Source organism: Phalangium opilio, unplaced genomic scaffold (assembly GCF_054372755.1).
Source record: "Phalangium opilio isolate 3A_F unplaced genomic scaffold, DU_Popi_V2 ptg000209l_1, whole genome shotgun sequence".
Lineage (NCBI taxonomy): Eukaryota > Metazoa > Arthropoda > Arachnida > Opiliones > Phalangiidae > Phalangium > Phalangium opilio.
Window position 1 is genome coordinate 254,073 of NW_028324217.1, and position 25,885 is coordinate 279,957.

At 41.7% G+C, this 25,885-nt stretch overlaps 2 protein-coding genes across 2 annotated transcripts in view; one reads left to right on the plus strand and one right to left on the minus strand.

Moving 5' to 3' along the window:
• Nucleotides 1–197: 197 nt before the first annotated feature.
• Nucleotides 198–1,927, minus strand: pont (RuvB-like helicase pontin). The gene is made up of 2 exons (XM_089854001.1): nt 1,018–1,927; nt 198–946 (listed from the first exon to the last, which is right to left on the minus strand). Exons 1-2 carry the CDS (start codon nt 1,745–1,747, stop codon nt 306–308), a joined length of 1,371 nt encoding a protein of 456 aa, XP_089710127.1. The 5' UTR covers nt 1,748–1,927; the 3' UTR covers nt 198–305.
• A 203-nt stretch (nt 1,928–2,130) lies between these two features.
• The window catches only part of LOC149618081 (uncharacterized), a 138,792-nt gene continuing 115,037 nt past the window's right edge, over nt 2,131–25,885 (plus strand). Inside the window, exons 1-8 of the mRNA XM_089853868.1 lie at nt 2,131–2,302; nt 4,993–5,184; nt 5,274–5,477; nt 5,558–5,835; nt 5,900–6,078; nt 6,167–6,237; nt 6,322–6,712; nt 23,622–24,078. Coding sequence (XP_089709994.1) covers nt 5,073–5,184; nt 5,274–5,477; nt 5,558–5,835; nt 5,900–6,078; nt 6,167–6,237; nt 6,322–6,712; nt 23,622–24,078 — 1,692 coding nt within the window. The 5' untranslated portion in view covers nt 2,131–2,302; nt 4,993–5,072. The remainder of the gene's footprint in view (nt 2,303–4,992; nt 5,185–5,273; nt 5,478–5,557; nt 5,836–5,899; nt 6,079–6,166; nt 6,238–6,321; nt 6,713–23,621; nt 24,079–25,885) is intronic.

The window sequence follows — 25,885 nt, forward strand, 5'->3', positions numbered from 1 at the left end:
GCCGAGTAATTAAGCAAATCGTTCACAAACATACCCTCTCCATAGGATTAACATGGGCTTATTTACGCCATACCTTTGGAGGTACAGCGATGTCCTTTGAGTATGTCATCGTGGCATTTGTCCCCTTTACAAGGATAGTTAAAACTTATAGAAGACACCAAGAAATATGCCTCTATTCATTAATGACGCAACGAAGATTAGGTCAACAAAGCAAATTTTATTGATGAAACAAGGCGAGTAATATTACAAAGATGGTCGGTAGGTAATGAACAAAATGACAACGATGCAATTACAACTATATATTTTTATTTCATGTATTTATCTCCCTGTTCGGCCAATATTTTGGCGGAGGATTTGGCGTCGTGAAACAACTCAGAAATCTCTACAATGTCTTCCTTCTTGATGACGGATCTCCCGTTAACTTTGGCTAATAAACTAGCGGGACTCAACAGTTGGACGGCGTATCTCAAGGTGGCCCTGGTCCCCGTTTCCCCCAGCAGATTGTAGCACTCTTCGTCCAACTCCAAACCCTCGGCCTGCGCTCTGATGCGAATAATTTGCACCATGTCATCCTTGGAATAGGGCAAAGTACGGATGATCATCAACCTGTCCAAGAGATCCAAGGGAATTCCGTGGGGGGAGACGATGTCTTCGGTGCCGCGGACGACGCAGTGACCCCTGTTGGTGGCGAAGATGACGATGGGGGCGATGGTCGATTCCAAAGCGCGGTGCAGATAAGTGAAGCACTCGATATCTAGCATGTGAACTTCGTCTATGAAGAGAACGCCCGGCACCAATTCCGCTATGCCTTGGTCAATGTACTTATTGACGATTTTGTTGATTTCCCGACGCAGTTTATCCGTGATTTCCGTTTTCCGCGGTTTGATAAGTTGACCCATCATGGAAAGGATGTCCTGACCTCCTTGTGGTTTGGCGTTGGCGAAATCTAGAATAACAAAGTTGATGTATTGTAAGCATTGTAAGCCTGAAAACACTGGGTGTGGTGGTGATATTTACCTAAGTCGTGAAGCGTCACATCCTGAATGACCTCCTTCTTTTTATGAACGTCTCCCTTGGGTAGGGGGACGTATTCGTCGGCTTCCAAGTCAAACTCGGTCGCGTAGGAATCGGACCGACCTTGACGTTTGACGGCTCCACTGTTAGCTTCAATATAAATGACATCCCCCAGTTCGATCTTTTCTCTTTGAAGACTTTCGTAAACAGTCGGGTCCAGTTTCAGTTGTTTAACACCCTTGGCAGTCTTCAGTCCGATAATGACGTGGCTGACTGTCTTCCCATATCCGCCCAAGGGATTCTCAGTTTCGCAGGGCGTCAACTCTGTTACTTCACCTTCGTAGACTTCTTTCGTCTCTTTGATACGTAGACCAATGGCGCGACGAAAGTTCTCCATCAAAATCTCCGTTTTTTTCACCTCGGACGAGTAAACTTCGCTGCCCACCATGGGACAGAAGGGAACCTTGTTACCCAGTTCTTGCGCAATGGCTAAGGCGATGGCCGTTTTGCCCGTTCCGGGTGGACCCGCCAGTAAAATCGCTCTGCCAGCCATTTTCTTGCTTCTAATTAACTCGACAATGACACCGGCCGCTTCTCTGGCCATTTCTTGACCCACCAGTCCGGCCGAAACGGGGATGGCCATGCCCGCTTCGTCTAAGCCCAGCCCTTTAACGTGACTGTGAGCCGCGATTCTTTGAGTTTTCGTGCTAACTTTAACTTCTTCGATCTTCATTTTGGCTAGGAATACTCGCTAAAGTTCTAGATGGTTTAATTAATATTACTGTTAACGCGAAAATTAACTTTAAATGATCCGAATCGCCAACCTCAACGGAGACAAAGAAAATATCGACTGCTCCGCGTAAATGCTACACGCGTTCTAATATGAAAATTAATAAAAAATCTTAATACTAAATTAAAATGATATATCAAAATTTCACCGACATTTTTTTGTTAATTTTGTAACAGAACAATTACAATTAACAAGTATAATAATACAATTTTAAATTTATAGTGATCGTGTCCAAACTCATCTTTGCTTATTTCCTATACTGTTTTCTTTTGTCTAGTCCGTAAGCCTATTGAGTGGTAGTGACGCGTTAGCGGCGTTTAACTATAGTCCTTGTCCTTTTTGTGTCAGTCCGGCCTCCGCAACGAAGTTGGGAAGAAGTGCCTTTCGAGGCTCGTCTAAACGTCGGGTTATTTGTAATTAAAAGAGATTAATTGGTTTAGTTTATGAAAACGGTTGAATGTACATATAAATCTTCCATAACCAACACGTAAATTCACGGTAAGAATAATTTTTCTGGCATGACATTGTTTATGAGCATGATAGAATAAATCACTAAGCCTTGGTCTTGAGCCTACAAAGATTTTGCCCATAATCCGTTAATCAGTCCAATGCCGACTCAATTTATAAATTGAGTCGGCATTGATCAGTCTTAAAATGAATCTACATTAATGACATCCTTTATATTAAATTGTAATTTAGTTTTATTTTTACAAAAATAGGCCTATTCAAGGTAAGACTTTGATTTAAATATTAATTTCATTGTATTAAAAAAATCTGGGCGTAAAGGGAGTATAATAGATATAATTCCTAAATACGTGTAAATATTGCCTTGCCATTTTTACCTTAAAATTTTGCATTGAAAATGGCGTGTTTTCTACAGTTTTTGGGTGTAATTTGTGAAGAATTTCATTGTAAAATCGATTTTTGACGGTGCGGTATTGTTCGGGGTTTGGTTCGGCGGCATTAGAGCTAAGAGTAGCAAAAATGGCGGACTTTCACGGTTGCTTTCGTGCTCCCTTTGAGTAGTCTAGCGGCGGCCCCGGGCTTCGTCTTCTCCGTCTGTCGCGTTCTATCTTCCCTTTGGCGCGGGAAAGACGAGGTCGGCCATTTTTAGCTTCCCTTTGGCCGCCATTTTTTGGCACTCGTTCTTAGAAGTTGCGTTTTAGGCTTAGCGCGTTCTTCTCTCAAAGAGCAATGCGGTTTTTCAGCGGAGCCTCATAACGCCACGCTTGTTTTTATACGCGATTATTCAAAACATTTATTGAATTTAATGCCGGTTAGTAATAGTTTTATAATTAATTTAATTAAATATCACGGGATTTATTTAATTTTAATTTTAATTAAAACTTAATTATTTTTTTCGACTTGAAGACTGTAGTCTCGAGTTAGTTAATTTTTGAAAACGGGACTTTTTATTTAAAATTTAGGTTAATTAACTTAATTCTTTTTGGAAATTTGAAAAGCAGTTTTATAGTATTTTCTTCTAAATTAGTTTTTTGGAAGATTTTGAAAATTACGAATTATTTTAAATCACACTGAATTTCTTAACTATTTTGTTTACAAATTTTTATAATTAATAACAAGCCCTAATCTGACATTAAAAAGAATTAACGCGGGAATTACGGAGTTGCAGTCTTGAAAGGGGCCAAACCCCACCGGTAGATATTTGTGTCATTCTAAGAGTGGCACTAAGTGTATGGTTGCTGAGAACTGTTTCTATGCCTCATTGATCATAATATTGATTTTTTTCGGGGGGGGGCGAACTTACTTTCCCCCTTAACGCCCCCCATCCCGTTTCCATTACGAAAGTAAATTAACCTGAAGTTGTCATTGCGAAAAGTTTTCAAGGGATGCTGACAGGGTTCATACAAACCACGAAAAAGGGGGAACCTATGGGGAATTCAGAATTTTTAGTCAAAATAAGGGACATATTTTGTAAGGTCCGAGTAAATTTGCAAACAGGGGCCGGATAATAAATAAAGAAAAATGTTCGTAAACATTCCCTCCATAGGGTTAGCATGGGATTTTTCACACTCGGCTTTGGAGGCTCATAACTCTAGTTCAATAAGAGATATGGGGATGTCCTTTGGGTATGTTATAGTCCAATTTGTCCCCCCTCTAACCATACTAAAAACTTAGTATGGGGCCGATTAATTAAGCAAAATGTTCGCAAACATACCCCCTCCATAGGAATAGCGTTACACCCAACTTTGGTGGCTCATAACTCTGGTTCTACTAGAGATAGGGGGATGTCCTTTGAGTATGTTATAGTCCTATTCGTCCCCAATCGAACCATATTAGAAACGTAGGGCTACGGCCAACAGGGGCCGAGTAATTAGGCAAAACGTAAACAAACAACCCCTCCATAGGAATAGCATTAGACTATACTTTGCAGGCTCATAACTCTGGTTCTACTAGAAATACGGGGATGTCCTTTGAGTATGTTATAGTCCAATTTGTCCCCCATCTAACCATACTAAAAACCTGGGGTTTCGTCAAACAGGTGTCGAGTAATTTAGCAAAATGTTCGTCAACTTTTGGTATCGTCTCACTTACTGTTATTATGTTACTTATGATTTTTGACGCTGAACTTTGGAGGCTCATAACTCTTGTTCTACAAGAGATACGGGGAAGCCCTTTGAGTATGTTATAGTCCTAGTTGCCCCTCATACAAGGATACTTTAAACTAAAGGTTACGTCAATATCTTGGTCAACTTTTGTTAGCGTCTCACTTATGGCTAGAATGTTACTTTTGATTTTCGAAAATATACTTTGGAGGCTCGTAACTCTTGTTCTATTAGAGATAAGGGGATGTCCTTTTAGTATGTTATAGTCCAGTTTGTCCCCCATCCAACCATACTAAATACTTGGGATTAAGACAAACAGGGGCCGAGAAATTAAGGAAAATGTTCATAACCATACCTTCCATAGAAATAGCATTACACTAAACTTTGGGCAGGCCCGTAACTCTGGTTTTCGGCCCGTAACTCTGGTTTTCGGCCCTTGTTTGTCTTAATCCCAAGTATGTAGTATGGTTGGATTGGGGGGGGGGAATCAAACCTGGGGAAATATATAGGGGGGAACTCGAGGAATAATAAAGGGGAAATCGTTGTATGAACCCTGTGGTAAATTGCATAGTGATCATTGCGTAATTGAGGTTAAAATGAGGTATTATTGTGTACTTGCAGATATTATCTGTACATTCCGGCAATGTTTGATATTTCCTCTTATTGTACGTAAATACTTTGGCCACAATTTTTGAAATAAAATGGAAGACGAAGATCTTCTAAACGTTAACCGCGCGAAACACGCGGCCTTTTATTTGCATCAACATTTATTGGGAAAACCGGAAACGGCGACTACCGCCGCCGCCGCCACGGGTAAGTCACCCACCACCCTTCTGGACCCCATTAAATAGGAATCATTGGGTTAATTTTTATGAAAATTTCTTCATTGACCACCGAATTAGCTTCTTCATCCCAATCGAAACCATCAAAATGCATTCAAACGGACCCAGTTGAGATAGGAGATAGCGGGGCGGGACCTAGTGACGAGAAACCCGCGGAAGAGGGTGGTCCCCCCAATCCTAAAAAATGGTTGGCCCTCTTCCAAGAGACGCCACCATTTTCGGCTCTGTCCGATTTAGTCAATCACTTGTCAACCAAAAATTTAGGTAATTGATCTTTAGAAAGACCACGAAATCAAATCAATGTGAACGCGACTTGACAACAATGGTCTATTAATGTTTTGCAGACAAATACTGTTTCAAGTATCGTAGAAATCGTGACGGGGCCATTGAACAGTTAGAAGTAGCTTTAGAAAATGCCGTTATCACGGTGTCCTCGTTCAGCGACGTGCCAACTAGACTCCTCTTTTCCAAGAAAGGAAAATTGACCGTCTTAACGTTATTTCGCGACCCTTTCCAAACGGAATACATTGATCTCGTCAGTGGCGAGGTTTTTGATACCGTTGTAGAAAATGCCTTCCTAATGCTCGATAACGAGCAATTATTCTGTCCTGGAGTTCCCAAAGTAAGTCTTTTTCATTGGTTTGAGGGAAGGAAAGTACTTAAGGCTTCACTTTGTTGTAACGCAGGACATCGCCTCAAAACCTAGTATTGGCAAGAAAGTTCAAAAGTTCCGTTTTCCATTTGAGAGATTTCAATCTCGCGGTTGTCCGGTTTGGTTTGATCCTCCCGAAGACGAAATATTCGCTCAGGATATTTTGATCCGCAAAGGAATTCATCCCTGCGAAAAGTGCTTCAAACTTTATAGGTAAGCGACTGACCACTGCCCGTCTTTGTTGTGTCATGTCCTTCCTAAAGCTCGCGGTTAACGTTCTACGCCTTCATTGCAATTGCAGTTTGGCTTCGAATGACGTTGAGTCGGATGAAGGAGGGGCGCCTCCCCAGGAAGAGGAACCTGTTGCCACGAGTAAGTACTTGGTACTTTTGACCCTGTACTTGTCCTTTTGTAGTAGTAGTTAACAGGCGAGGCATTGTTTCTTCATTTGCGCAGCATCGACGACAAAGGAGGACACGCCCTCTAAGAGGAAAGCGCCCGCCAAGCGGAAATACACGAAAAAGAAAGTGGACCCGTCACCAACGATGGTCCCCAGAGGAGGAGGAATTCCCGAGAAGGGGGATGAGGAGGAAGGTGGCGCCGAAGGAGAGGAAGCGCCCGAGGAGGAGGAGGGAGAAGTTCCTGAAGCCCAACCCGATTCCGCCGACGATGAGGATTTCGATATGGATTTAGGGGGAGGCGAGGAATCCGTCGATTCAGATGGATCCGATTACACGCCCAGCCCCGCCCCACAAACTAGGAATAAACGCAAAAAGTCCGAGGAGAAAGCCACGCCCAAAGCCAAAAAGGCAGCCAAGAAATCCAGCTCTGATGAAGAAAGCTCAGGGTAAGAGCTTATAGCCCTAGTTTTTAAATTCCCTCGGAGCTTATAGCCCTAGTTTTCAAATTCCCTCGGAGCTTATAGCCCTAGTTTTTAAATTCCCTCGGAGCTTATAGCCCTAGTTTTTAAATTCCCTCGGAGCTTATAGCCCTAGTTTTTAAATTCCCTCGGAGCTTATAGCCCTAGTTTTCAAATTCCCTCGGAGCTTATAGCCCTAGTTTTTAAATTCCCTCGGAGCTTATAGCCCTAGTTTTCAAATTCCCTCGGAGCTTATAGCCCTAGTTTTTAAATTCCCTCGGAGCTTATAGCCCTAGTTTTTAAATTCCCTCGGAGCTTATAGCCCTAGTTTTTAAATTCCCTCGGAGCTTATAGCCCTAGTTTTTAAATTCCCTCGGAGCTTATAGCCCTAGTTTTTAAATTCCCTCGGAGCTTATAGCCCTAGTTTTCAAATTCCCTCGGAGCTTATAGCCCTGTTTTTAAATTCCCTCGGAGCTTATAGCCCTGTTTTTAAATTCCCTCGGAGCTTATAGCCCTAGTTTTTAAATTCCCTCGGAGCTTATAGCCCTAGTTTTTAAATTCCCTCGGAGCTTATAGCCCTAGTTTTCAAATTCCCTCGGAGCTTATAGCCCTAGTTTTTAAATTCCCTCTGAGCTTATAGCCCTAGTTTTTAAATTCCCTCGGAGCTTATAGCCCTAGTTTTTAAATTCCCTCGGAGCTTATAGCCCTAGTTTTTAAATTCCCTCGGAGCTTATAGCCCTAGTTTTCAAATTCCCTCGGAGCTTATAGCCCTAGTTTTTAAATTCCCTCGGAGCTTATAGCCCTAGTTTTCAAATTCCCTCGGAGCTTATAGCCCTAGTTTTTAAATTCCCTCGGAGCTTATAGCCCTAGTTTTTAAATTCCCTCGGAGCTTATAGCCCTAGTTTTTAAATTCCCTCGGAGCTTATAGCCCTAGTTTTTAAATTCCCTCGGAGCTTATAGCCCTAGTTTTCAAATTCCCTCGGAGCTTATAGCCCTGTTTTTAAATTCCCTCGGAGCTTATAGCCCTAGTTTTTAAATTCCCTCGGAGCTTATAGCCCTAGTTTTTAAATTCCCTCGGAGCTTATAGCCCTAGTTTTCAAATTCCCTCGGAGCTTATAGCCCTAGTTTTTAAATTCCCTCGGAGCTTATAGCCCTAGTTTTTAAATTCCCTCGGAGCTTATAGCCCTAGTTTTTAAATTCCCTCGGAGCTTATAGCCCTAGTTTTCAAATTCCCTCGGAGCTTATAGCCCTAGTTTTTAAATTCCCTCGGAGCTTATAGCCCTAGTTTTCAAATTCCCTCGGAGCTTATAGCCCTAGTTTTTAAATTCCCTCGGAGCTTATAGCCCTAGTTTTTAAATTCCCTCGGAGCTTATAGCCCTAGTTTTTAAATTCCCTCGGAGCTTATAGCCCTAGTTTTTAAATTCCCTCGGAGCTTATAGCCCTAGTTTTCAAATTCCCTCGGAGCTTATAGCCCTAGTTTTCAAATTCCCTCGGAGCTTATAGCCCTAGTTTTTAAATTCCCTCGGAGCTTATAGCCCTAGTTTTCAAATTCCCTCGGAGCTTATAGCCCTGTTTTTAAATTCCCTCGGAGCTTATAGCCCTAGTTTTTAAATTCCCTCGGAGCTTATAGCCCTAGTTTTCAAATTCCCTCGGAGCTTATAGCCCTAGTTTTTAAATTCCCTCGGAGCTTATAGCCCTAGTTTTTAAATTCCCTCGGAGCTTATAGCCCTAGTTTTTAAATTCCCTCGGAGCTTATAGCCCTAGTTTTCAAATTCCCTCGGAGCTTATAGCCCTAGTTTTTAAATTCCCTCGGAGCTTATAGCCCTAGTTTTCAAATTCCCTCGGAGCTTATAGCCCTAGTTTTTAAATTCCCTCGGAGCTTATAGCCCTAGTTTTTAAATTCCCTCGGAGCTTATAGCCCTAGTTTTTAAATTCCCTCGGAGCTTATAGCCCTAGTTTTTAAATTCCCTCGGAGCTTATAGCCCTAGTTTTTAAATTCCCTCGGAGCTTATAGCCCTAGTTTTCAAATTCCCTCGGAGCTTATAGCCCTGTTTTTAAATTCCCTCGGAGCTTATAGCCCTGTTTTTAAATTCCCTCGGAGCTTATAGCCCTAGTTTTTAAATTCCCTCGGAGCTTATAGCCCTAGTTTTTAAATTCCCTCGGAGCTTATAGCCCTAGTTTTCAAATTCCCTCGGAGCTTATAGCCCTAGTTTTTAAATTCCCTCGGAGCTTATAGCCCTAGTTTTTAAATTCCCTCGGAGCTTATAGCCCTAGTTTTTAAATTCCCTCGGAGCTTATAGCCCTAGTTTTTAAATTCCCTCGGAGCTTATAGCCCTAGTTTTCAAATTCCCTCGGAGCTTATAGCCCTAGTTTTTAAATTCCCTCGGAGCTTATAGCCCTAGTTTTCAAATTCCCTCGGAGCTTATAGCCCTAGTTTTTAAATTCCCTCGGAGCTTATAGCCCTAGTTTTTAAATTCCCTCGGAGCTTATAGCCCTAGTTTTTAAATTCCCTCGGAGCTTATAGCCCTAGTTTTTAAATTCCCTCGGAGCTTATAGCCCTAGTTTTCAAATTCCCTCGGAGCTTATAGCCCTGTTTTTAAATTCCCTCGGAGCTTATAGCCCTAGTTTTTAAATTCCCTCGGAGCTTATAGCCCTAGTTTTTAAATTCCCTCGGAGCTTATAGCCCTAGTTTTCAAATTCCCTCGGAGCTTATAGCCCTAGTTTTTAAATTCCCTCGGAGCTTATAGCCCTAGTTTTTAAATTCCCTCGGAGCTTATAGCCCTAGTTTTTAAATTCCCTCGGAGCTTATAGCCCTAGTTTTCAAATTCCCTCGGAGCTTATAGCCCTAGTTTTTAAATTCCCTCGGAGCTTATAGCCCTAGTTTTCAAATTCCCTCGGAGCTTATAGCCCTAGTTTTTAAATTCCCTCGGAGCTTATAGCCCTAGTTTTTAAATTCCCTCGGATCTTATAGCCCTAGTTTTTAAATTCCCTCGGAGCTTATAGCCCTAGTTTTCAAATTCCCTCGGAGCTTATAGCCCTAGTTTTCAAATTCCCTCGGAGCTTATAGCCCTAGTTTTTAAATTCCCTCGGAGCTTATAGCCCTAGTTTTCAAATTCCCTCGGAGCTTATAGCCCTGTTTTTAAATTCCCTCGGAGCTTATAGCCCTAGTTTTTAAATTCCCTCGGAGCTTATAGCCCTAGTTTTCAAATTCCCTCGGAGCTTATAGCCCTAGTTTTCAAATTCCCTCGGAGCTTATAGCCCTAGTTTTTAAATTCCCTCGGAGCTTATAGCCCTAGTTTTTAAATTCCCTCGGAGCTTATAGCCCTAGTTTTTAAATTCCCTCGGAGCTTATAGCCCTAGTTTTTAAATTCCCTCGGAGCTTATAGCCCTAGTTTTTAAATTCCCTCGGAGCTTATAGCCCTAGTTTTTAAATTCCCTCGGAGCTTATAGCCCTAGTTTTTAAATTCCCTCGGAGCTTATAGCCCTAGTTTTTAAATTCCCTCGGAGCTTATAGCCCTAGTTTTCAAATTCCCTCGGAGCTTATAGCCCTAGTTTTCAAATTCCCTCGGAGCTTATAGCCCTAGTTTCAAATTCCCTCGGAGCTTATAGCCCTAGTTTTCAAATTCCCTCGGAGCTTATAGCCCTAGTTTTTAAATTCCCTCGGAGCTTATAGCCCTAGTTTTCAAATTCCCTCGGAGCTTATAGCCCTAGTTTTTAAATTCCCTCGGAGCTTATAGCCCTAGTTTTCAAATTCCCTCGGAGCTTATAGCCCTAGTTTTCAAATTCCCTCGGAGCTTATAGCCCTAGTTTTCAAATTCCCTCGGAGCCTATAGCCCTAGTTTTTAAATTCCCTCGGAGCTTATAGCCCTAGTTTTCAAATTCCCTCTGAGCTTATAGCCCTAGTTTTTAAATTCCCTCGGAGCTTATAGCCCTAGTTTTCAAATTCCCTCGGAGCTTATAGCCCTAGTTTTCAAATTCCCTCGGAGCTTATAGCCCTAGTTTTCAAATTCCCTCGGAGCTTATAGCCCTAGTTTTTAAATTCCCTCGGAGCTTATAGCCCTAGTTTTTAAATTCCCTCGGAGCTTATAGCCCTAGTTTTTAAATTCCCTCGGAGCTTATAGCCCTAGTTTTTAAATTCCCTCGGAGCTTATAGCCCTAGTTTTTAAATTCCCTCGGAGCTTATAGCCCTAGTTTTTAAATTCCCTCGGAGCTTATAGCCCTAGTTTTCAAATTCCCTCGGAGCTTATAGCCCTAGTTTTCAAATTCCCTCGGAGCTTATAGCCCTAGTTTCAAATTCCCTCGGAGCTTATAGCCCTAGTTTTCAAATTCCCTCGGAGCTTATAGCCCTAGTTTTTAAATTCCCTCGGAGCTTATAGCCCTAGTTTTCAAATTCCCTCGGAGCTTATAGCCCTAGTTTTTAAATTCCCTCGGAGCTTATAGCCCTAGTTTTCAAATTCCCTCGGAGCTTATAGCCCTAGTTTTCAAATTCCCTCGGAGCTTATAGCCCTAGTTTTTAAATTCCCTCGGAGCTTATAGCCCTAGTTTTCAAATTCCCTCGGAGCCTATAGCCCTAGTTTTTAAATTCCCTCGGAGCTTATAGCCCTAGTTTTCAAATTCCCTCGGAGCTTATAGCCCTAGTTTTTAAATTCCCTCGGAGCTTATAGCCCTAGTTTTTAAATTCCCTCGGAGCTTATAGCCCTAGTTTTCAAATTCCCTCGGAGCTTATAGCCCTAGTTTTCAAATTCCCTCGTAGCTTATAGCCCTAGTTTTCAAATTCCCTCGGAGCTTATAGCCCTAGTTTTCAAATTCCCTCGGAGCTTATAGCCCTAGTTTTTAAATTCCCTCGGAGCTTATAGCCCTAGTTTTTAAATTCCCTCGGAGCTTATAGCCCTAGTTTTTAAATTCCCTCGGAGCTTATAGCCCTAGTTTTCAAATTCCCTCGGAGCTTATAGCCCTAGTTTTTAAATTCCCTCGGAGCTTATAGCCCTAGTTTTTAAATTCCCTCGGAGCTTATAGCCCTAGTTTTTAAATTCCCTCGGAGCTTATAGCCCTAGTTTTAAAATTCCCTCGGAGCTTATAGCCCTAGTTTTTAAATTCCCTCGGAGCTTATAGCCCTAGTTTTTAAATTCCCTCGGAGCTTATAGCCCTAGTTTTCAAATTCCCTCGGAGCTTATAGCCCTAGTTTTTAAATTCCCTCGGAGCTTATAGCCCTAGTTTTCAAATTCCCTCGGAGCTTATAGCCCTAGTTTTTAAATTCCCTCGGAGCTTATAGCCCTAGTTTTTAAATTCCCTCGGAGCTTATAGCCCTAGTTTTTAAATTCCCTCGGAGCTTATAGCCCTAGTTTTTAAATTCCCTCGGAGCTTATAGCCCTAGTTTTTAAATTCCCTCGGAGCTTATAGCCCTAGTTTTTAAATTCCCTCGGAGCTTATAGCCCTAGTTTTCAAATTCCCTCGGAGCTTATAGCCCTAGTTTTCAAATTCCCTCGGAGCTTATAGCCCTAGTTTTTAAATTCCCTCGGAGCTTATAGCCCTAGTTTTTAAATTCCCTCGGAGCTTATAGCCCTAGTTTTCAAATTCCCTCGGAGCTTATAGCCCTAGTTTTTAAATTCCCTCGGAGCTTATAGCCCTAGTTTTTAAATTCCCTCGGAGCTTATAGCCCTAGTTTTCAAATTCCCTCGGAGCTTATAGCCCTAGTTTTCAAATTCCCTCGGAGCTTATAGCCCTAGTTTTTAAATTCCCTCGGAGCTTATAGCCCTAGTTTTCAAATTCCCTCGGAGCTTATAGCCCTAGTTTTTAAATTCCCTCGGAGCTTATAGCCCTAGTTTTTAAATTCCCTCGGAGCTTATAGCCCTAGTTTTCAAATTCCCCCGGAGCTTATAGCCCTAGTTTTCAAATTCCCTCGGAGCTTATAGCCCTAGTTTTTAAATTCCCTCGGAGCTTATAGCCCTAGTTTTTAAATTCCCTCGGAGCTTATAGCCCTAGTTTTTAAATTCCCTCGGAGCTTATAGCCCTAGTTTTCAAATTCCCTCGGAGCTTATAGCCCTAGTTTTTAAATTCCCTCGGAGCTTATAGCCCTAGTTTTTAAATTCCCTCGGAGCTTATAGCCCTAGTTTTTAAATTCCCTCGGAGCTTATAGCCCTAGTTTTCAAATTCCCTCGGAGCTTATAGCCCTAGTTTTTAAATTCCCTCGGAGCTTATAGCCCTAGTTTTCAAATTCCCCCGGAGCTTATAGCCCTAGTTTTCAAATTCCCTCGGAGCTTATAGCCCTAGTTTTTAAATTCCCTCGGAGCTTATAGCCCTAGTTTTTAAATTCCCTCGGAGCTTATAGCCCTAGTTTTTAAATTCCCTCGGAGCTTATAGCCCTAGTTTTTAAATTCCCTCGGAGCTTATAGCCCTAGTTTTTAAATTCCCTCGGAGCTTATAGCCCTAGTTTTCAAATTCCCTCGGAGCTTATAGCCCTAGTTTTTAAATTCCCTCGGAGCTGATAGCCCTAGTTTTTAAATTCCCTCGGAGCTTATAGCCCTAGTTTTCAAATTCCCTCGGAGCTTATAGCCCTGTTTTTAAATTCCCTCGGAGCTTATAGCCCTAGTTTTTAAATTCCCTCGGAGCTTATAGCCCTAGTTTTTAAATTCCCTCGGAGCTTATAGCCCTAGTTTTCAAATTCCCTCGGAGCTTATAGCCCTAGTTTTTAAATTCCCTCGGAGCTTATAGCCCTAGTTTTTAAATTCCCTCGGAGCTTATAGCCCTAGTTTTTAAATTCCCTCGGAGCTTATAGCCCTAGTTTTCAAATTCCCTCGGAGCTTATAGCCCTAGTTTTCAAATTCCCTCGGAGCTTATAGCCCTAGTTTTTAAATTCCCTCGGAGCTTATAGCCCTAGTTTTCAAATTCCCCCGGAGCTTATAGCCCTAGTTTTCAAATTCCCTCGGAGCTTATAGCCCTAGTTTTTAAATTCCCTCGGAGCTTATAGCCCTAGTTTTTAAATTCCCTCGGAGCTTATAGCCCTAGTTTTTAAATTCCCTCGGAGCTTATAGCCCTAGTTTTTAAATTCCCTCGGAGCTTATAGCCCTAGTTTTTAAATTCCCTCGGAGCTTATAGCCCTAGTTTTCAAATTCCCTCGGAGCTTATAGCCCTAGTTTTTAAATTCCCTCGGAGCTTATAGCACTAGTTTTTAAATTCCCTCGGAGCTTATAGCCCTAGTTTTTAAATTCCCTCGGAGCTTATAGCCCTAGTTTTCAAATTCCCTCGGAGCTTATAGCCCTGTTTTTAAATTCCCTCGGAGCTTATAGCCCTAGTTTTAAATTCCCTCGGAGCTTATAGCCCTAGTTTTTAAATTCCCTCGGAGCTTATAGCCCTAGTTTTCAAATTCCCTCGGAGCTTATAGCCCTAGTTTTCAAATTCCCTCGGAGCTTATAGCCCTAGTTTTCAAATTCCCTCGGAGCTTATAGCCCTAGTTTTTAAATTCCCTCGGAGCTTATAGCCCTAGTTTTTAAATTCCCTCGGAGCTTATAGCCCTAGTTTTCAAATTCCCTCGAAGCTTATAGCCCTGTTTTTAAATTCCCTCGGAGCTTATAGCCCTAGTTTTTAAATTCCCTCGGAGCTTATAGCCCTAGTTTTTAAATTCCCTCGGAGCTTATAGCCCTAGTTTTCAAATTCCCTCGGAGCTTATAGCCCTAGTTTTTAAATTCCCTCGGAGCTTATAGCCCTAGTTTTTAAATTCCCTCGGAGCTTATAGCCCTAGTTTTTAAATTCCCTCGGAGCTTATAGCCCTAGTTTTTAAATTCCCTCGGAGCTTATAGCCCTAGTTTTTAAATTCCCTCGGAGCTTATAGCCCTAGTTTTTAAATTCCCTCGGAGCTTATAGCCCTAGTTTTTAAATTCCCTCGGAGCTTATAGCCCTAGTTTTCAAATTCCCTCGGAGCTTATAGCCCTAGTTTTTAAATTCCCTCGGAGCTTATAGCCCTAGTTTTCAAATTCCCTCGGAGCTTATAGCCCTAGTTTTCAAATTCCCTCGGAGCTTATAGCCCTAGTTTTCAAATTCCCTCGGAGCTTATAGCCCTAGTTTTCAAATTCCCTCGGAGCTTATAGCCCTAGTTTTCAAATTCCCTCGGAGCTTATAGCCCTAGTTTTTAAATTCCCTCGGAGCTTATAGCCCTAGTTTTTAAATTCCCTCGGAGCTTATAGCCCTAGTTTTCAAATTCCCTCGGAGCTTATAGCCCTAGTTTTTAAATTCCCTCGGAGCTTATAGCCCTAGTTTTCAAATTCCCTCGGAGCTTATAGCCCTAGTTTTCAAATTCCCTCGGAGCTTATAGCCCTAGTTTTTAAATTCCCTCGGAGCTTATAGCCATAGCCCTAGTTTTCAAATTCCCTCGGAGCTTATAGCCCTAGTTTTTAAATTCCCTCGGAGCTTATAGCCCTAGTTTTCAAATTCTCTCGGAGCTTATAGCCCTAGTTTTTAAATTCCCTCGGAGCTTATAGCCCTAGTTTTCAAATTCCCTCGGAGCTTATAGCCCTAGTTTTCAAATTCCCTCGGAGCTTATAGCCCTAGTTTTCAAATTCCCTCGGAGCTTATAGCCCTAGTTTTTAAATTCCCTCGGAGCTTATAGCCCTAGTTTTCAAATTCCCTCGGAGCTTATAGCCCTAGTTTTTAAATTCCCTCGGAGCTTATAGCCCTAGTTTTTAAATTCCCTCGGAGCTTATAGCCCTAGTTTTCAAATTCCCTCGGAGCTTATAGCCCTAGTTTTTAAATTCCCTCGGAGCTTATAGCCCTAGTTTTTAAATTCCCTCGGAGCTTATAGCCCTAGTTTTTAAATTCCCTCGGAGCTTATAGCCCTAGTTTTTAAATTCCCTCGGAGCTTATAGCCCTAGTTTTAAAATTCCCTCGGAGCTTATAGCCCTAGTTTTTAAATTCCCTCGGAGCTTATAGCCCTAGTTTTTAAATTCCCTCGGAGCTTATAGCCCTAGTTTTCAAATTCCCTCGGAGCTTATAGCCCTAGTTTTTAAATTCTCTCGGAGCTTATAGCCCTAGTTTTTAAATTCCCTCGGAGCTTATAGCCCTAGTTTTTAAATTCCCTCGGAGCTTATAGCCCTAGTTTTTAAATTCCCTCGGAGCTTATAGCCCTAGTTTTTAAATTCCCTCGGAGCTTATAGCCCTAGTTTTCAAATTCCCTCGGAGCTTATAGCCCTAGTTTTCAAATTCCCTCGGAGCTTATAGCCCTAGTTTTTAAATTCCCTCGGAGCTTATAGCCCTAGTTTTCAAATTCCCTCGGAGCTTATAGCCCTAGTTTTTAAATTCCCCCGGAGCTTATAGCCCTAGTTTTCAAATTCCCCCGGAGCTTATAGCCCTAGTTTTCAAATTCCCTCGGAGCTTATAGCCCTAGTTTTTAAATTCCCTCGGAGCTTATAGCCCTAGTTTTTAAATTCCCTCGGAGCTTATAGCCCTAGTTTTTAAATTCCCTCGGAGCTTATAGCCCTAGTTTTTAAATTCCCTCGGAGCTTATAGCCCTAGTTTTCAAATTCCCTCGGAGCTTATAGCCCTAGTTTTTAAATTCCCTCGGAGCTTATAGCCCTAGTTTTTAAATTCCCTCGGAGCTTATAGCCCTAGTTTTCAAATTCCCTCGGAGCTTATAGCCCTGTTTTTAAATTCCCTCGGAGCTTATAGCCCTAGTTTTTAAATTCCCTCGGAGCTTATAGCCCTAGTTTTTAAATTCCCTCGGAGCTTATAGCCCTAGTCTTTAAATTCCCTCGGAGCTTATAGCCCTAGTTTTTAAATTCCCTCGGAGCTTATAGCCCTAGTTTTCAAATTCCCTCGGAGCTTATAGCCCTAGTTTTTAAATTCCCTCGGAGCTTATAGCCCTAGTTTTTAAATTCCCTCGGAGCTTATAGCCCTAGTTTTTAAATTCCCTCGGAGCTTATAGCCCTAGTTTTTAAATTCCCTCGGAGCTTATAGCCCTAGTTTTCAAATTCCCTCGGAGCTTATAGCCCTAGTTTTTAAATTCCCTCGGAGCTTATAGCCCTAGTTTTTAAATTCCCTCGGAGCTTATAGCCCTAGTTTTTAAATTCCCTCGGAGCTTATAGCCCTAGTTTTCAAATTCCCTCGGAGCTTATAGCCCTAGTTTTCAAATTCCCTCGGAGCTTATAGCCCTAGTTTTTAAATTCCCTCGGAGCTTATAGCCCTAGTTTTCAAATTCCCCCGGAGCTTATAGCCCTAGTTTTCAAATTCCCTCGGAGCTTATAGCCCTAGTTTTTAAATTCCCTCGGAGCTTATAGCCCTAGTTTTTAAATTCCCTCGGAGCTTATAGCCCTAGTTTTTAAATTCCCTCGGAGCTTATAGCCCTAGTTTTTAAATTCCCTCGGAGCTTATAGCCCTAGTTTTTAAATTCCCTCGGAGCTTATAGCCCTAGTTTTCAAATTCCCTCGGAGCTTATAGCCCTAGTTTTTAAATTCCCTCGGAGCTTATAGCCCTAGTTTTTAAATTCCCTCGGAGCTTATAGCCCTAGTTTTTAAATTCCCTCGGAGCTTATAGCCCTAGTTTTTAAATTCCCTCGGAGCTTATAGCCCTAGTTTTCAAATTCCCTCGGAGCTTATAGCCCTGTTTTTAAATTCCCTCGGAGCTTATAGCCCTAGTTTTTAAATTCCCTCGGAGCTTATAGCCCTAGTTTTTAAATTCCCTCGGAGCTTATAGCCCTAGTTTTCAAATTCCCTCGGAGCTTATAGCCCTAGTTTTCAAATTCCCTCGGAGCTTATAGCCCTAGTTTTTAAATTCCCTCGGAGCTTATAGCCCTAGTTTTTAAATTCCCTCGGAGCTTATAGCCCTAGTTTTTAAATTCCCTCGGAGCTTATAGCCCTAGTTTTCAAATTCCCTCGAAGCTTATAGCCCTGTTTTTAAATTCCCTCGGAGCTTATAGCCCTAGTTTTTAAATTCCCTCGGAGCTTATAGCCCTAGTTTTTAAATTCCCTCGGAGCTTATAGCCCTAGTTTTCAAATTCCCTCGGAGCTTATAGCCCTAGTTTTTAAATTCCCTCGGAGCTTATAGCCCTAGTTTTTAAATTCCCTCGGAGCTTATAGCCCTAGTTTTTAAATTCCCTCGGAGCTTATAGCCCTAGTTTTTAAATTCCCTCGGAGCTTATAGCCCTAGTTTTTAAATTCCCTCGGAGCTTATAGCCCTAGTTTTTAAATTCCCTCGGAGCTTATAGCCCTAGTTTTTAAATTCCCTCGGAGCTTATAGCCCTAGTTTTCAAATTCCCTCGGAGCTTATAGCCCTAGTTTTTAAATTCCCTCGGAGCTTATAGCCCTAGTTTTCAAATTCCCTCGGAGCTTATAGCCCTAGTTTTCAAATTCCCTCGGAGCTTATAGCCCTAGTTTTCAAATTCCCTCGGAGCTTATAGCCCTAGTTTTCAAATTCCCTCGGAGCTTATAGCCCTAGTTTTCAAATTCCCTCGGAGCTTATAGCCCTAGTTTTTAAATTCCCTCGGAGCTTATAGCCCTAGTTTTTAAATTCCCTCGGAGCTTATAGCCCTAGTTTTCAAATTCCCTCGGAGCTTATAGCCCTAGTTTTTAAATTCCCTCGGAGCTTATAGCCCTAGTTTTCAAATTCCCTCGGAGCTTATAGCCCTAGTTTTCAAATTCCCTCGGAGCTTATAGCCCTAGTTTTTAAATTCCCTCGGAGCTTATAGCCATAGCCCTAGTTTTCAAATTCCCTCGGAGCTTATAGCCCTAGTTTTTAAATTCCCTCGGAGCTTATAGCCCTAGTTTTCAAATTCTCTCGGAGCTTATAGCCCTAGTTTTTAAATTCCCTCGGAGCTTATAGCCCTAGTTTTCAAATTCCCTCGGAGCTTATAGCCCTAGTTTTCAAATTCCCTCGGAGCTTATAGCCCTAGTTTTCAAATTCCCTCGGAGCTTATAGCCCTAGTTTTTAAATTCCCTCGGAGCTTATAGCCCTAGTTTTCAAATTCCCTCGGAGCTTATAGCCCTAGTTTTTAAATTCCCTCGGAGCTTATAGCCCTAGTTTTTAAATTCCCTCGGAGCTTATAGCCCTAGTTTTCAAATTCCCTCGGAGCTTATAGCCCTAGTTTTTAAATTCCCTCGGAGCTTATAGCCCTAGTTTTTAAATTCCCTCGGAGCTTATAGCCCTAGTTTTTAAATTCCCTCGGAGCTTATAGCCCTAGTTTTTAAATTCCCTCGGAGCTTATAGCCCTAGTTTTAAAATTCCCTCGGAGCTTATAGCCCTAGTTTTAAAATTCCCTCGGAGCTTATAGCCCTAGTTTTTAAATTCCCTCGGAGCTTATAGCCCTAGTTTTTAAATTCCCTCGGAGCTTATAGCCCTAGTTTTTAAATTCCCTCGGAGCTTATAGCCCTAGTTTTTAAATTCCCTCGGAGCTTATAGCCCTAGTTTTTAAATTCCCTCGGAGCTTATAGCCCTAGTTTTTAAATTCCCTCGGAGCTTATAGCCCTAGTTTTTAAATTCCCTCGGAGCTTATAGCCCTAGTTTTTAAATTCCCTCGGAGCTTATAGCCCTAGTTTTTAAATTCCCTCGGAGCTTATAGCCCTAGTTTTTAAATTCCCTCGGAGCTTATAGCCCTAGTTTTCAAATTCCCTCGGAGCTTATAGCCCTAGTTTTCAAATTCCCTCGGAGCTTATAGCCCTAGTTTTTAAATTCCCTCGGAGCTTATAGCCCTAGTTTTCAAATTCCCTCGGAGCTTATAGCCCTAGTTTTCAAATTCCCTCGGAGCTTATAGCCCTAGTTTTTAAATTCCCCCGGAGCTTATAGCCCTAGTTTTCAAATTCCCCCGGAGCTTATAGCCCTAGTTTTCAAATTCCCTCGGAGCTTATAGCCCTAGTTTTTAAATTCCCTCGGAGCTTATAGCCCTAGTTTTTAAATTCCCTCGGAGCTTATAGCCCTAGTTTTTAAATTCCCTCGGAGCTTATAGCCCTAGTTTTTAAATTCCCTCGGAGCTTATAGCCCTAGTTTTCAAATTCCCTCGGAGCTTATAGCCCTAGTTTTTAAATTCCCTCGGAGCTTATAGCCCTAGTTTTTAAATTCCCTCGGAGCTTATAGCCCTAGTTTTCAAATTCCCTCGGAGCTTATAGCCCTGTTTTTAAATTCCCTCGGAGCTTATAGCCCTAGTTTTTAAATTCCCTCGGAGCTTATAGCCCTAGTTTTTAAATTCCCTCGGAGCTTATAGCCCTAGTCTTTAAATTCCCTCGGAGCTTATAGCCCTAGTTTTTAAATTCCCTCGGAGCTTATAGCCCTAGTTTTCAAATTCCCTCGGAGCTTATAGCCCTAGTTTTTAAATTCCCTCGGAGCTTATAGCCCTAGTTTTTAAATTCCCTCGGAGCTTATAGCCCTAGTTTTTAAATTCCCTCGGAGCTTATAGCCCTAGTTTTTAAATTCCCTCGGAGCTTATAGCCCTAGTTTTCAAATTCCCTCGGAGCTTATAGCCCTAGTTTTCAAATTCCCTCGGAGCTTATAGCCCTAGTTTTTAAATTCCCTCGGAGCTTATAGCCCTAGTTTTCAAATTCCCTCGGAGCTTATAGCCCTAGTTTTTAAATTCCCTCGGAGCTTATAGCCCTAGTTTTCAAATTCCCTCGGAGCTTATAGCCCTAGTTTTCAAATTCCCTCGGAGCTTATAGCCCTAGTTTTCAAATTCCCTCGGAGCTTATAGCCCTAGTTTTAAAATTCCCTCGGAGCTTATAGCCCTAGTTTTAAAATTCCCTCGGAGCTTATAGCCCTAGTTTTCAAATTCCCTCGGAGCTTATAGCCCTAGTTTTTAAATTCCCTCGGAGCTTATAGCCCTAGTTTTTAAATTCCCTCGGAGCTTATAGCCCTAGTTTTTAAATTCCCTCGGAGCTTATAGCCCTAGTTTTTAAATTCCCTCGGAGCTTATAGCCCTAGTTTTTAAATTCCCTCGGAGCTTATAGCCCTAGTTTTCAAATTCCCTCGGAGCTTATAGCCCTAGTTTTCAAATTCCCTCGGAGCTTATAGCCCTAGTTTTCAAATTCCCTCGGAGCTTATAGCCCTAGTTTTCAAATTCCCTCGGAGCTTATAGCCCTAGTTTTTAAATTCCCTCGGAGCTTATAGCCCTAGTTTTCAAATTCCCTCGGAGCTTATAGCCCTAGTTTTCAAATTCCCTCGGAGCTTATAGCCCTAGTTTTCAAATTCCCTCGGAGCTTATAGCCCTAGTTTTAAAATTCCCTCGGAGCTTATAGCCCTAGTTTTTAAATTCCCTCGGAGCTTATAGCCCTAGTTTTTAAATTCCCTCGGAGCTTATAGCCCTAGTTTTTAAATTCCCTCGGAGCTTATAGCCCTAGTTTTTAAATTCCCTCGGAGCTTATAGCCCTAGTTTTTAAATTCCCTCGGAGCTTATAGCCCTAGTTTTTAAATTCCCTCGGAGCTTATAGCCCTAGTTTTTAAATTCCCTCGGAGCTTATAGCCCTAGTTTTCAAATTCCCTCGGAGCTTATAGCCCTAGTTTTCAAATTCCCTCGGAGCTTATGGCCCTAGTTTTCAAATTCCCTCGGAGCTTATAGCCCTAGTTTTTAAATTCCCTCGGAGCTTATAGCCCTAGTTTTCAAATTCCCTCGGAGCTTATAGCCCTAGTTTTTAAATTCCCTCGGAGCTTATAGCCCTAGTTTTCAAATTCCCTCGGAGCTTATAGCCCTAGTTTTTAAATTCCCTCGGAGCTTATAGCCCTAGTTTTCAAATTCCCTCGGAGCTTATAGCCCTAGTTTTCAAATTCCCTCGGAGCTTATAGCCCTAGTTTTCAAATTCCCTCGGAGCTTATAGCCCTAGTTTTCAAATTCCCTCGGAGCTTATAGCCCTAGTTTTTAAATTCCCTCGGAGCTTATAGCCCTAGTTTTTAAATTCCCTCGGAGCTTATAGCCCTAGTTTTCAAATTCCCTCGGAGCTTATAGCCCTAGTTTTCAAATTCCCTCGGAGCTTATAGCCCTAGTTTTAAAATTCCCTCGGAGCTTATAGCCCTAGTTTTAAAATTCCCTCGGAGCTTATAGCCCTAGTTTTCAAATTCCCTCGGAGCTTATAGCCCTAGTTTTAAAATTCCCTCGGAGCTTATAGCCCTAGTTTTAATATTCCCTCGGAGCTTATAGCCTTAGTTTTCAAATTCCCTCGGAGCTTATAGCCCTAGTTTTCAAATTCCCTCGGAGCTTATAGCCCTAGTTTTTAAATTCCCTCGGAGCTTATAGCCCTAGTTTTCAAATTCCCTCGGAGCTTATAGCCCTAGTTTTCAAATTCCCTCGGAGCTTATAGCCCTAGTTTTCAAATTCCCTCGGAGCTTATAGCCCTAGTTTTCAAATTCCCTCGGAGCTTATAGCCCTAGTTTTCAAATTCCCTCGGAGCTTATAGCCCTAGTTTTCAAATTCCCTCGGAGCTTATAGCCCTAGTTTTTAAATTCCCTCGGAGCTTATAGCCCTAGTTTTTAAATTCCCTCGGAGCTTATAGCCCTAGTTTTTAAATTCCCTCGGAGCTTATAGCCCTAGTTTTCAAATTCCCTCGGAGCTTATAGCCCTAGTTTTCAAATTCCCTCGGAGCTTATAGCCCTAGTTTTCAAATTCCCTCGGAGCTTATAGCCCTAGTTTTCAAATTCCCTCGGAGCTTATAGCCCTAGTTTTCAAATTCCCTCGGAGCTTATAGCCCTAGTTTTTAAATTCCCTCGGAGCTTATAGCCCTAGTTTTCAAATTCCCTCGGAGCTTATAGCCCTAGTTTTTAAATTCCCTCGGAGCTTATATCCCTAGTTTTCAAATTCCCTCGGAGCTTATAGCCCTAGTTTTCAAAATTCCCTCGGAGCTTATAGCCCTAGTTTTCAAATTCCCTCGGAGCTTATAGCCCTAGTTTTTAAATTCCCTCGGAGCTTATAGCCCTAGTTTTCAAATTCCCTCGGAGCTTATAGCCCTAGTTTTAAAATTCCCTCGGAGCTTATAGCCCTAGTTTTAAAATTCCCTCGGAGCTTATAGCCCTAGTTTTCAAATTCCCTCGGAGCTTATAGCCCTAGTTTTTAAATTCCCTCGGAGCTTATAGCCCTAGTTTTCAAATTCCCTCGGAGCTTATAGCCCTAGTTTTTAAATTCCCTCGGAGCTTATAGCCCTAGTTTTTAAATTCCCTCGGAGCTTATAGCCCTAGTTTTTAAATTCCCTCGGAGCTTATAGCCCTAGTTTTCAAATTCCCTCGGAGCTTATAGCCCTGTTTTTAAATTCCCTCGGAGCTTATAGCCCTAGTTTTTAAATTCCCTCGGAGCTTATAGCCCTAGTTTTTAAATTCCCTCGGAGCTTATAGCCCTAGTTTTCAAATTCCCTCGGAGCTTATAGCCCTAGTTTTCAAATTCCCTCGGAGCTTATAGCCCTAGTTTTCAAATTCCCTCGGAGCTTATAGCCCTAGTTTTCAAATTCCCTCGGAGCTTATAGCCCTAGTTTTTATATTCCCCTGGACGGTCCTTCGACCCCCCCGATTTCCGAAGTTCCTTCGACCTCCCCCCCGATTTCCGAAGTTCCTTCGACCTCCCCCCCGATTTCCGAAGTTCCTTCGACCTCCCCCCCCCCCGATTTCCGAAGTTCCTTCGACCCCCCCCCCCGATTTCCGAAGTTCCTTCGACCCCCCCCCCGATTTCCGAAGTTCCTTCGACCCCCCCCCCCCCCCGATTTCCGAAGTTCCTTCGACCCCCCCCCCGATTTCCGAAGTTCCTTCGACCCCCCCCCCCCGATTTCCGAAGTTCCTTCGACTCCCCCACTCGATTTCCGACGGACCTTCGACCCCCCCCCCGATTTCCGACGGACCTTCGACCCCCCCCCCTTCGATTTCCGACGGTCCTTCGATCCCCCCCTCGATTCCCGACGCGTGTCAATTGGGCCTTATAATTCTAACGCGGAGTATTTAATTTATTCTGGTGTAGAGAGGATTCTGGGGCTGGTGCTGGCGGAGGTGGCGGTGGTGGCGAATCGGAGGGCAGTTCGGGCTCGGAGTCTGAGAAGGAAGAGGCTCCCAAGAAGCGCAAACCTCGCGGTCGTCAGAAGAAGGAACCGAAAGAGAAGTTCCGGTTGAAGGAAGTGTTTCGATGCGAGGATTGTGATAAGAACTTTACGACGGAAAAGCCGTGGAAGACGCATCGTCAGAGCGAACACGCGGACGAGAAACCGTACAAATGTGACCTTAATTGCCAGTTTACGACGGCGGAAAAGAACGAACTGGTCGAGCATTACTCTCTGGCTCACGCCAACGATCAAGTGCAAAAGTGCCGATTCTGTTATAGACAATACTTGAAACCGGGCGAGTTGTACGCCCACACTCGACACCACAAGGGCGAGAAACCCGTCAAATGCCAACAATGCCCCAAAATTCTCAGCAATGAGGTAAGCACCATTTTCCCCAAACTTTTTACACATTTTTACAAGAAACATTTATTCTTTCTTACAAATCTATTATTACATTATTGAACGTAACGTCACACTTAAAATACAACCCTGACTCGAAATATCCTCCAATTGTGGCCATGGCTTCAAAAATCTCAAATTGAAATTTTTGCTAGCCAAGGCTTAAGTCGCTTTACCCTGATCCCGTAGCTAAGGCTTAAGGATGAGTTGTAGTTAGATGGAGCGAGCAAGCGAGTGAGTGAGAGGGGGCGTGATAATGTTTCGAGTCCGGGATGATTTTAGTTGTGACGTGGACTTTAAAGGGCCATTGCCTACCGCGTCTTATCAGGAACCCAAATCGGGACTGAATGGACAAAGGTAGGCAATGAAAGTTATAATGAAATGGTCAGACAAGCTACAACTACTTACTCCCCTTTAACGTCATCTTCTACATTATATTGCTGCTAAAATATTTAGTAGAAATTGCGTAATTTAGTTAAGGATAATTAGAAATTAATTTAAATGGTTCTTAATTTAAGGGTTTAATTATAGATTAGTTTGCCTTTAATTAAATATTTAACTTAATTTTGGGTTTCATTTGCTCTAGGTTATGTTATTTGAGTGTCAAGGTTTAGTAGAGTTTGTTAAGATAGTTAATGTGTGTTGTTGGTGACAGATGACAGATGACAGAGTTAACCGTTTTTAATGCTTATTATATTAGTAATTAATTAATTATAATTAATCTAATGATACATTGGAAAATTTATTTATTTATTTATTATTATATTATTAAGATAATGAGTTATTCTACTTGCGAGGCTCCTATTGAAACAAAGGGGCCGTTTTAATTGTTATTTAATGACTAGTAATTAGGGATTATTTCTTGATCTGACCATTTAATTATATTCTTAAAAAAAGAGTACCATATATCACGAAGCTTTGAGGATTTTAGTTCTGGAAAACAGAAAAAAGAAATGAAAAAGCATACTTGATTGAAAATGTTTTGAATCAAAGACTATATAATGAATGACCAAGTACATACACCCAAATTAATTCCCTGAGTTCTGTCAGAAGTTAAAGTTGCTTGTTTAATTAATAATTAAATTTAATTAAATACATAAATTTAATGTGTATTTTTTATTGATGTTTCTGTCAATGCGTCGCCTGGTAGAAAATCTACCGTTAGTAGCTACTGCGGCAGGCGCCATAGTCTTTGATTCGAACATTACCCAGAGTTTAGACCAGATTAGCTTATTTAGAAGTCCCGAATAAATTCCTAAACCATTTCCTGAAAATCCTATCGAATTACGATGACGCCGAATTCAAAAATGAAAATTGATAAATTTGCACACAAAAAATTGAAATTTGCACACCGAAATTTGAAGGTGGAAAACATTACGAAATTTGCACGTATTTTTCTCAAAGTTGCTTTGGTCTATCTTTTTAATTGCACTGTCACTTTTAATTCAAATAACCAAGTTAGATTAGTGTTTAGTTTAGTTAAGTTTGTGTTAAAATTGAATGCTGGTTAGGTTAGGGCTTAAAAATTCTACTTTGCTATAATTTTAATTTAACAGTTTAATGGTTTAATGATAGTCCGTTATCTTTTAATTTTAATTGCTTTATTAGTTATTAAAATTGGTTCGGTGGCACGCTTAATTAAAATATATAGGTTTTTAATTAATGTGGAACGTAACATCGTGTGTAAATTTATCAATACATTGGCGTTATCAACAATGGTAGATTACTCTCTAGTGACTGACGTCATCATAAGTTTAACACTAACATTAATAAGCATGCATGCGTT

Bases quoted from the DNA above. Each gene is read 5' to 3' on its own strand.
- pont (XM_089854001.1), bottom strand. From the start codon at position 1,747: ATGAAGATCGAAGAAGTTAAAGTTAGCACGAAAACTCAAAGAATCGCG. The intron at 947-1,017 runs GTAAATATCACC...TTGTTATTCTAG, and splicing joins TGTGACGCTTCACGACTTAG to ATTTCGCCAACGCCAAACCA.